The 12436-nt window shown below is 32.4% G+C and overlaps 1 protein-coding gene across 1 annotated transcript in view; it reads left to right on the top strand.

Moving 5' to 3' along the window:
• LOC106457148 (hemicentin-1-like) overlaps nt 1-12436 on the top strand; it is a 142629-nt gene that overhangs the window by 27089 nt on the left and 103104 nt on the right. The window contains exon 3 of the mRNA XM_022382959.1: nt 10213-10491. Within this exon, the coding sequence (XP_022238667.1) occupies nt 10213-10491 (279 nt within the window). The remainder of the gene's footprint in view (nt 1-10212; nt 10492-12436) is intronic.

The following is a 12436-nucleotide window of genomic DNA, read 5'->3' as shown; positions in this document are numbered from 1 at the left end:
CACTTAGGGCATCAAGAGTATCATCAATTCTTGGCAGTGGGTATGAGTCTTTTCGGTTATACTGTTAAGAGACCTGAAGTCCACACAGCAATTTTATCCCACTTCTGACACCAATTTGTTACGTCTTTGTATGTTTGTTAATTCTTCTAAGATATAAGTCATTTCTTTACAAAACTTGTTTATTCTTCCTCAATACAACTTTGTAATGCACTTAATTTTCACAGTTACACACACTATAGTTCACAACAATTCACTCACTTTCTATCGCGCTTAGACTTAATTGTCCGTCCCCGACAACTATAGTTCCGATCTCTGTGTCTGCTATCCTCAGTTCCCGCCGACCGTAATTGCTGTCTTTCTTTCTCTCTGCCTGCTTCGTCTCCACTACGTCTCTGCCTCCGTCTGTCTCTCTCACTGTCTAGCGCACTTATATACGATAATACTGCCTGTTCTAGAAACTTCTAAGACTCTCAACACGTGCTACCAGCGTCACTTGACTTCCGCTGTCGTAACAAACTAGTGAATCTTCTAGAATACTTGTCACGTGACACCCGCTGTCGTAACAATATGTAACTCGGTAAAGTATTTAATAATTGATAAAGCCCTCACTAAAGGACAGGTTGGAATAGTTGTGTGAGTTAAATTCTTTTATGTCTAATTGAATACCAGCTGCACCACTAAGTCTTGAGAATTTCATTAAGTTAAATATAGATTTCTGTGTCACTATTTGAAGTGGAAGAATAGATAAATTCGTTTTTACTGACTGTTAAGTTCAGTGACATACAAAATCCGTTGTTCATTGTTAGACTTACATAAAATTTAGTTTGGATGTAAAGTATATTTTGTAATGATAAAAAGTAAACATGATGTATTTATAAAATGTGAAAGAATTGCCTTTTCTTGTAAATTATATTTTTTATCGTAAGAAGCAGCAAAATTATTTTGTGAAGAACTTTTACAGATTTTGTTCTTCAAAGCTTCAAAAGTAAAATGTATGCACATTATTTATGATAAATCTTAGATAAAGTTATCTTTTTCTAATTTGAAATTTTGTTAATAAATGTTTCAGTATGTGTGATACTTGACAAGTATGTGACTTTACTTACATATATTCATGATAGAATATTAGGAATTGGTGAAACACGTCAGTTGTACATGGATGAGTAATTTGAGGGTCAAGATCTAATGCTCAGCATGACAGGAGACAGTAACTTTTGTTACAGATTTCAAGTGCATGATATGTTTTGTAGGGTTTCTAAAATGAAGAAACTTTCTATGATCATATTAGCTGAAATCACTTTGTGGAATGTTCCTTTTGTTTCATTTATGGTGATTTAGTCTATTTGACTAATAACTTGCTAAAATAAGTATATAACACAGTTACTATTACATTGGGCTATGGTTGAGTATTTTATATGCTAAGATGTTTTCGTAAATAATATATTAATACATCTAATTCTTGACATTTTGTTAATGAATGTTTCGGTATGTTTGTTAAGTGTGTGATTTTACTTACATATATTAATGATAGCATATTGGGCTATCATGAAACATGATATTTTTTATAAGAAATATAAATGGAGACGTGTATTAGTTGTTCAAATATACTTGCTAGAAACTGATATTCATGGAGTGTAAGTTATAATAAAAGATTAAGCTAGACGTGAATAGGTCAGTGTTCTATAAGCTAAGATGTTTATGTCAATAATATATTAGTATGTCTTGAAGTTTTGTAAACAAATGTGTCAGTATATGTGATACTTAAGTTTGTGATTTTACTTACATGTGTTAATGATAACACATTGGACTATTATGAAACGTGTTTTGTATAAGCAAAATATAAATAGAGACTTGTTTTAGAATTTCAAACATACTTGTTAGAAACTGTTATTTATGGGATGTAAGTTATCATAAAAGACTCAGATAGATATATAATTATCTAAAATTTGATCTTTACCCTGAACACTGATTTGTAACTGACAAGCTGTATAATTTTCAAGTGAAGATAATACATGTTACCAAAACATTGTTCCAAAATCTATGTGAGTAAAATATCTACTTTGAAATAATTGATAAACTTGTTTTGCTGAGCCTAACAAACTGAAATCTCACATGCATCGAAAATGCAGAATGTTTGTTTGTTTGCAATTAAGCACAAAGCTACACAATGGGCTATCTTGTCTCTGCCCATCATGGGTATCAAAACCCTGTTTTTAGCATAATAAACCTGCAGACATACTGCTGAGCCACTGGAGCACTGGGAGGCGTGCAGTTTGAACAAATAATACTGCTGGTGTCATAAAAATAATTATGTTTTAATATAATGCGCATGTTTGAATCTTTAATTAATTTATTGATGTAGTGACATGTCTGTAGTTCAATGTCTTGTGATAAATTCTGTGTTTTTTCACATAATGTTAGACAAATGAAAAATATACACTATAACTGAAATAGTAATAGAACATAATATACAAAGGTTTAAATTGCCTCTAAATAGACGTATCAAGTAAGTTTTTGAAAGCTATAATAAGTGAAAAGACAGAGTAAACTATCTATATGTAGATGTAACATACAAACTTCGAAAGCTCTAATTGGTAGATGGACAAGATAAACTATCAGTATATAGATGTAAAACAACATCTATTTCTGTGGATGCCTATGATCGAAGGTAAATGGATACTGTTTAAAATATTCACAAAATGTAAGCTTAGAACTGTTACGGAAAAAATGAATCAAACACAGGTACAAGTGAACAAATAAATAAAGTGTTTATTCAGAAATATGTTACTTAAAATGTGTTTATATCTTTTGGTTGGCTTAAAACTATCCACAGTGAATTGTATTTACTTATGAGGGGGGGTGTTTTTCAAATGTATTTATACTGTAAAAAGTCATTAATGCACTTTCCACTTAGACCATAGCTCAAAGGGCAGTTTGCCATTATTTCAAGCTGCATTCATCACCAATTATTCCAAAAAGAGGATAACCTGTAACTCTTACCAATTTTTATAAAATCTGTGTCATCTCTGCACTTAGTATTCATATCATCATCCAACACCAGTTAGATATAGGGCCTGACTGTGTAGAAAGTTCTACTTCTGCTCTTGTTTTTTTATACCCTCTGTTTATCTTACTCACTCAGTATGGTTCCCCTGCTCGTCAGCACTTCTTTTATGTTCTCTATTCATTATTTGCTACGGTGTCCTGGTGGTCTCCTTTTTTTTGGGTCTCACATAAATTAACTTAGAGTCATTTTTTTCTCTTCAATTCACCTCAGATGTCCATGTCATGAACTTCCTCAATGACCACCAACGCATCCTTCACATCTTGGTCTGATCGAGTATTATTACTCTGTCTCTTAGTGTGACACCTAAGGACTTTCTTCTTGGACTTCACTTTCCATTTTAGCATTTAAAGTCTATGCCCCATTCCCAGACAACAGTGGAGGTCAGAGTATAGTGGTATATGTGGTAACTTTAATGTTCTGTAGTGTGAGTCTGTTCCTCAGCAGCAGGTGAAACATGCCTACGTTTCTGCTCAATTGGCTTATCCTTTCATTTATTGTATGCTCTTTATTTGCCCCTTGGTTAAAGGGGCTTGTTAGGTATTTGAAGCTGTCTGTCTGCTTTTATGTTGTCTCATTTGCCACATCAAGTTCTTGTTTTGGTATATCTGACAATACCATTATTTCTAATTTCATGAAATTTAACTTCAGATCACATTCTTCAAGCATTTTGCACCATATATATTTAAACACCCGTAGCTCTTCCTCTCTAGGTGTGAAAATAATAGTGTCACCTGCATATGCAAATGTCTCAGAGCTATAGTTTTACAGTTTGGTGGAATGTACTTTCTTCAGTAAGTGTTCCATCACCAACAAAAATTGGGAGAGTATGCTATTTTGTGATACACCAGTGATTACTTCAAACTAATATTCTTTCCTTGATTGGTGCCTCACTGCACAACTTTGTAGAAGCTCCTTATTGCCTGGTAAAACTTGGGAGGTATGCTATACTCTGCCTTCTGTAACACTTTATTCTAAGGATTTTGTAAAATGTTTCTTCAAGATCTAGGAAAACCAAATACGTTTCCTCATTATACTCCCATAATATTTCAAAAAATCATTTTTATACAGAAGATTAAGTCAGTGGTACTACTTCCTAGTCTAAAACAATGTTGTCACTCTCCTTGTTTCTTTTCAGCACAGGTTCTTAGAATTCTTTCTTGTATTCTTTGGTAGATTTTGTCAATGTAATATAAAAGGGATATGCATATGCCTATGACCACCTTTCTGTTTGTACATGGGGCAAATAAGTGCATTACTCCAATTTGCTAATATATCAACTTGCTCGTATACTGTATTGGAGCTTTTCTGTAGCCATCTTAACGTGCTTTCCCCCGAAAATTTAAAAGATTCCTGTAAGCAGGACATCATGTCCTGGAGATTTGTTGTTTCTCATTTATTGTACTGCCCGACTGATATCATCTAAAGTGATATGATCTTCCTTGTACATAGCTTCATATGGACCTTTGTTTGTCTCCATATCTTCCTGTGGAATGCATGTATTATTCTCCTCAGCATTCAGGAGATACTAGTAATACTTTTTCCATCTCTGGTCAATTTCAGTGGGGTCAGTCATAAAGTTACCATCACTTTATTTAATAGCTACAGTAGGCTCTTGACTCTGATTTGTGTAAGATATTGCCAATGTGTACAGAAGTTTTCATGTTCCCAAGAAATCTTCCTCAAGATCTTTTCCAAGCTTCTCCCATAATTTCTTTTGTACTTGGTGTTTTATCTTGTCGACTAATTCTCGCTTTTCAATATATTTCTTGCAGTTATTATCCACTCTGTGCTTCCTCTATCTTCTAAAAGCTTTAACTTTTTTCTTTAACTGCAGCTTTCATCTCATCATTTCAGTAAACGGTCTTCTTCTTAGTTCCTCTCATTAATTTAATGCCACATAATGAATTTTTTGAATTATTGGGTAAGCCAGAGTTTGTTCGAGACGCCGTCTTTTTTAGTATATAAGCCTGGCAGAGAAAGCCTAGGGAAACGAATGTATGATAAAGCGAACAGTAGTCACGGTAAGTTTCGGGCGAAGTTATCGAGATTGTGAATCGCTGTGGTTTATAGCGTGTATTATAAAAGTTGTTCAGTTTAAAGTGACGAGAAACGTACTAACAGTGGAATTACTGTGTACTAAAAGTTTGTATCGAGAAATAATAAACTGGTTTAATCAAGAAAGGACTTGTATCGCTGAAGTTCCTAGGAAAGAAATTCTACCGGAAATTAACAAACAAGCAGATACGTAACAAAATAAGTTTAAGCAAATCTAACGAAAAAACAAAATTATACACATGTTTTTGATAGAACATCTTGATTCAAGCTGTTAAATGCTTTTTTAAAATCAATGTATATAACATTAACTTGATCTTCCTCATCTATAATAGTAGTTAAAACATATTGTGTAGCCTCATTCCCAGTGGCACAGTGGTATGTCTGCGGACTTACACTACTAAAAACAGAGTATACTGGTGGTGGACATAGCACAGATAGTCCATTGTGTAGCTTTGTGATTAACTACAAACAAACAAATAATAATAAAAAATAACGTATTGTTTAAATTTAAAAGATTAGATACAGTATATCTAAATGCATATTTAAATTTTGAAATGATACTGACGGACATGACTAAATATTTGATTGTATAATACTCGCTCAAATATTTTAGCAGGACATAAAAATATTGCTATTTGACTATAATTATTCATGAGATTTTTATCAATATATTTATAAATTGGCGTAATTTAAGCAATTATCCACATCTTATGAAATATATTGTTAAAAACAGATATGTTGAACATTTTAAATAATGCTATTTGTAGTATTTCAGAAAATACCTTGAATATCTATAAGATAATAAATTCAGGACCTGATTACTTTTTCAGATGAACTGATTAATTCGAGAGTAATGCTGGTAATATTCAGAATATCGGCAATATTCAGTGTGTCCATATAATCAACATTGCACTCAAGATCTTCTTGGTTATAGATTAAGTAGAAAAAATATCTGCTATTTTTCAATGCTAAAACTTATGAGTTAAAGCAAAGATGAATATGTAATATGTCAGCCACATTACATCTGCTATGTCCAGTGGCAACGAGGGCTTTTGTCCAATAACAGAAGTTATCAAGCCGGCTGGGATACAACAGGCATAGTAGTGGTCGAGGCAATATTTTCATCATCAATTTTAGTACCTGTCTGTATAGACAGCACCATTAGAATACATTGGCCTTACATTGTTATTATATGACATTTTAGATATTATATATGACCAAAATGCTTTAACATGCTCTAATAATATTGTTCCAGAACGCAAATAAGTTAAATTTATATCATGTTTAATAATCTAGTGTAAGAACGTAAAGGGTTCATTATGATGATTGCATCCTTACCAAAACTGAACATATTTTTTAATTTATTTTCTGTAATATACTGTTACGTCTCTGATCGTTAGTTAATTTTCCGTATAATTTCTTTCTGAAATCCTTTCTTAAATAAAACTGGTTTATTCTTTTTAAATACAACTTTGCAATGCACTTAATTTCCACGGTCACGCTATAACAAACTCTATAATTCACAACGAACGTTTCACTTGCTCAACAATACGTCTCTCTTTGTCCGCAGTTCAATTACACATTGTTGCCGTCACGTCCTGACCGTCTTATATGTACAAGAATACCGAAATCTAGCAACCTCCCGAGGTTTCATGAACGTTCTAGAAGTGCATGACGTGTTACTAGCGTCACGTAACCTCCGCTGTCGTAACAATACTTTATTTTTTATTTCACTTATTTTCTCCTCTGTAAATCAAAAAAACGACATTCATTATTTGCACTGCGTGTTTTTCAAAGGACTCTATCATTTGAAACATTAGTTATACTTTTATATAATTATTCTGCAGTTTCATTAATATTACTTGAAAAGTATGGCCAATCAGTTTCTCCCATCCAGTGATACGTAACATCAAAATTAACTTTTTTTAAGTCAAGGGTACTATAAGCGATTAGCTGGACTTAATTTGGTAACTACAGTTAAAATACGTACATGTACATTTAATGCTATTTATTTCACGAACTTCACATTTCAAACGCATATACGAGCAGATTTAGTTTATGTTACGACCTGAAGTTATATTTCGTGTAATGTTAGAGGTTCAACTATAGAAAGCTCTTAATTTTTTTTATTTCAAAGCTAAACACCGTCAGCTGTTATTATTATGAAATAACAGAAACTCTAAAGTTCTTTAAAGAGAAAAGTATCACAAAAAACTGTTGGCAAGTAAGTTTATTTTAGGATAACCAACAAACAGAAGTCGTCTTCAACGAAAGCAGTAGAACTTGAAGCTATTTATAGGTCGGCCCTTATAGGCTCCAAGAACGAAGTAAGAGGATGTTCACATCTACGACGTTCAGAGGTCTCAGTTAATTAGGTTTGAGTGATTTAAAAACTCTGTCATATATATTCAAAGAGCATATTTAACTCTAAGCCCATAACTTGGTAAATCGGTAACATAACGATTTGTAGAAGCCAAGTGTAGCTTCGATAATTTCCCGATGTGTAAGATGTGGTGGATGTACGGCACATTTCTGCTCTGGGTTTCCATATGTAGGTATCATTATCAACTTACGTAGCAGTAAGCAGCTTTTATATTTTTGTTTTCAATATCTAACTGGAATCTTTAAACCCTTCAATTCTTTGATAACGAGGCTGATCATTTTTGAAACGAAACCTTTTACTAAAGCTATTTTTAGTAATTAAGTTAAACACTAACAGTCCTCGTGGTTATGTAGTCAACTGAACTATGCAGTGAAATAATTCATTATTTAGAACATAAAGCGAGTACATAATGTAATCGCTATACTTCTAATATAACTAAACAAATTGAACAAATATTACTACAAAAAGACTTTCCATGTGCTATTCGAAACCTTTTTTTAATAGTTTTTTTTATTTTTATAATGAATGTACACTGCAAAAAGTTTGAAATGTTAAAATTGGCTGGAAAGTAATTGGAAGCCAACCAAAAAACCTGAACCAAAGAAAAACTATAACAACTGTACAGAAGGGAGGAAAAGGTCTACCTGAACCTGACCCTCCCAGGTCGTAAAAACGACCTAAATCCCGATCCGGAGAAGAGAGAGAGAGTAATTGGAAACCGAAACTTCAACGGAATTTAGAATTATTCATATCACTTAAAAATAATTTCGGAATTTTGCAAGTGTTGTACCAAAACCTTCTAACTAATTTCTCTCATCATGATATAGCAACAAATTTGGCTTAAATACATTATGATTTTAAGGCACAGGATTTTAGTGTAAGATTGATGGCACTGTGAAAATTTATCTTTAGATTAAAAATTGTATATAGATATAATAATATTAGATTCTTATTGTCATGTAGTTCTGTCCTAATATTTTAAAGTAAACGTTAAAATCATTTTTTGGGTTATAAATAGTTGTATAGATGCCTATAGTTTGTTAGCTAATGTTGGAAATTATAACGATTATCGAAATGTTTTAAGAATTTCGTATATGGTGAAGCTTTGAATTATAATGCTATAAGGAATTAGATTTGTTAATTATTAACCATTTTATATTTATTTTTAAATAGAATACTTGTGATTTGGCCACTCAGTGGCACAGCAGTTTGTCTGCGGATTTACCACACGGGAAACCGGGTTTCGATACTCGCGGTGGGCAGAGCACAGATAGCCCATTGTGTAACGTTGTGCTTAACTACAAACAAACTTGTGATTTTTGTTTAATAATTGTATAATGCTATCGCCTAATATGGTTAAATATGTGAATTAAGGATCAACAAATAGCTTTTTATTTGGTAAACCCAGTTTAACAATGTAAATGTATATAAATTATAAAGAGCAGTATTGTTTCCCAGTTAATATTTGGGTTGGCTCTTATTACAAACTCTGGCGGTGAGAGTGTAAAATTCATGGTCTATCTGGCACAACGCTTTTCAACCAATCACTGATAAACATAGATTGTTTGTAATATAATTCTACATCTTGCATTGCTACATTCACTTTTAAATCGCTTGATCTTTGTTCAATGTATCAGCGCTGTATGCTGTGTTGGCACTTACATCTACATTGTATGAACTTTCTTCTATGTCTGTTACATAATATAGTTAGTGGCGGATTAACGAGAGGGCAGATGTGGCTGCTGCCCAGGGTCCCTGAGGCAAATGGGGGCCCCAAAAAATTTCAGTCTAGGATACTGTATGTAAAGTGTTGTTGAAAAACAAAGAATTATTAGATAGGGAAAATGTTTCTTTTAAATGGGGAGTACTATTTTAAATTTTATCATAGTTGTGAGTAGATAATTTTTTCGAGCAAGATTTGTGTTTTTAAAATACGATCAACAATTAATAATGTACATATTCAAAAAATGGATTGTAATTATAAATATACACATATCTGTAGACGAAGGTGTATATTTAACTGTGAAGTAACACTTGTCTTGTAGAACAAAAACAATATCCATGAGGTGGCCTCATATTATTCACTCTCCTGGGGCCTCGAGGTGTCTTAATCCGCCACTGAATATAGTACTGGTTAGTACTTTATTGTTAGCAAAAGGAACTTGGCTTTTTTCCCTCTGATTTCTAACATTATCATATTCACATAACAAGTTTGTTTTGATTTGAATTTCTCACAAAGCTAGTCAAGGGATATCTGTGCTAGCTGTCCTTAATTTAGCAGTGATAGACTAGAGGGAAGACAGCTAATCAACACCGCCCGCCGGCGATTGTTTTATCAACGAATATTGGGATTGACTGCACATTATGAGGCCACTACGGCAGAAAGAGCGAGCATATTCGTTGATGAAGACTCTCACATAACAATGCCTCGTTTTTCACATTTACTGTCTAACGTTGTTATATTCATATAATTAAGTCTCGTTTTCTTCTTCTTGTTTTCTTTTTTCAGTGTAAAGCTGTACAATGAGCTATCTGCACTGTGCCCAACGCAATGATCTATCTTCGAATTTTAAGATTACAATTATTAAATAATGAAGTAAAATAATGATCTCATGAACTTTTATTTACGTTATTGGGATAGTTATGCAAAGTAAAAAAACTACTTGTTTAACTGTTTATATTGTATCAATGATTACTTTTTTTATAGTTGTTCAACCTTTTGAAGTTCAATACTCAGGAGAGGATGTTGTACAAGAGGGTTCATCATTTTCTATTGGATGCGTTATATCAAAACATGACAGTGCGCGGTGGACAAAAAATAGGGTTAAAATCTCTTCAGATGATGATTACATATTTAATGAAGAAGTGGATGAGGATAACAACGTCCATTTAACTCTTAAGGTGGAATCTGCCAAGTCTGATCATTCGGGCGATTACAGATGCAGTAGGTTTAGCGCTGCATCTCACCACGTTGAAGTCGTGTCAGGTAGGCAGCCTTCACCTTAAATGTTTTCCTTTATCAAAATTTAAGAAAAGTTAACATAATATTCTAAGTTTATGTAACTTATTTATTTTTAAAATATACATCAGGCTTATAAAAAATCTTTCGAATGGGTAAACGCGTAAAACATTTCCGCAAGACAGTATAATTTGATGATTTAGTCGTAGTGTTTGTAACACGCTTTACTATTATTCATATTATTAATGGTTCAATCGTAGTATCTGTAACATGCACTACTATTATCTATATTATTGATGGTTCAATTGTCGTATTTGTAACATGCACTACTATTATTCATATTATTGATGGTTTAATCGCAGTATTTGTAATATGTAATAGTATCATCTTTGAAGAAAATTTTTAACAAGGAGATAATGCACTCTTTTTGAGTGAATTTTCCATAATGTATTTGCTTTAAGTTCAGTGTTAAGAGCATTATATTCTAGAAAGGCATATACTGATTATATAATCTTAAGGGGTATGCGATTTTCCGTTATCACTTTATCAGGACATTATAGTTCCAGTAATGTTAGTGTACATCATACCTATTTGGGATATCATTTCACTGGGATATCATATATGATGTAACCGTGTATTCTGCTTATATAATGAGCTTTCTTAAGTAATGCAAGAGAAAACACCATAAATATGCCACCCTTATTAAAAATGACTTTGAAAAGATATGTATACGACATACTATATTTCGACAAATTCAATTTTTAATCTAGTTACGGACATTTTGGTAATACCATAAATCATATCAACAATAATAACTGTAATAGCACTACAAACATGTTATACTGCTGTAATTTGAGTGTTAAATATTCAAAATTTCAAATAAACCTGTTTTTGAAAAAGTTTAATGAAATATACAACCTTAGGTGAAACCATTGAACAATTGGGACTGGCTGCTTTGAATTTTCACATGACGCTAAAAAGTATAAAACTTAAACATTTCACCCATATTGGACGGGTAATGAAACCATCGATCAGGTCTTGAACGGCAAGATTTTTTTTATGTAATTTATTTTATTAGGACTATAGCTTTCAGCTTTCCCGTATTTCGTGAGAGACTATCTTGTAATACTTATTACTGTATCATACTTTTATAATTCAATGAATGTACAAGAGCGAGTTTATAATTATTTGTTGTTAAACTAATTTTAAAAAGAAATAAAATTATCTTTATTTCGAAGGTTTAATGCTGGACTGGTATGTAGAACTGAAGTACTTATGTTACAAAAAGTAGCAGAAGAATTAAATTAAAACTAATTGGATGCTGACATTTAATAAAAATACAAACTGAAATGAGAAAGATACTTAACTGAAAATATGTCAGCAAAGAAGAAGGTGGGATTAACAGAAAGACAAGAATTCTTGATCAGAAGAAAACACAAATGCGGGTTTCGTAATGTTGTCTTTATTAATAATGTTCATATATATCTTCTGATGATAACCATCAGTTTCTGAAAACTCTTCACATCATGCTGAAGTAAGGTGCTGATTAAACAGGATATGGTATTTATCTGATATATATACCAAAATCATCATACTAATGTAAACCCTGCAGATGAAACTAAATTGATTTTGTCAAATAGCCACGATCGATATTTATTTATTCATTTATTTATTTGAAATATATATATATATTTAGATCTAGGCATTAATATGTCAGAAAATAAAGTGCAGTTGGACATATTTGATAAAAGAAGATAATTTAAAATTTCTATCCTAGGATTTTCTTCCACAAAAAGTGTGGTGTCACATACAATGTTAAATTGTATCGTTACGTATCTGCTTGTTTGTTTGTTTCCGGTAGAAATTCCTTTACGAGGATCTTCAGCGATACAAGTCCTTTCTTGATTAAATCAGTTTATTCTTCCTCGATGCACACTTTTAGTACACAGTAGTTCCACAATCAGTACGTTTC

Source organism: Limulus polyphemus, unplaced genomic scaffold, assembly GCF_000517525.1.
Source record: "Limulus polyphemus unplaced genomic scaffold, Limulus_polyphemus-2.1.2 Scaffold296, whole genome shotgun sequence".
NCBI lineage: Eukaryota > Metazoa > Arthropoda > Merostomata > Xiphosura > Limulidae > Limulus > Limulus polyphemus.
The sequence above is the reverse complement of the archived record's forward strand: the minus strand, read 5'-3'. Positions and strand labels throughout refer to the sequence as shown.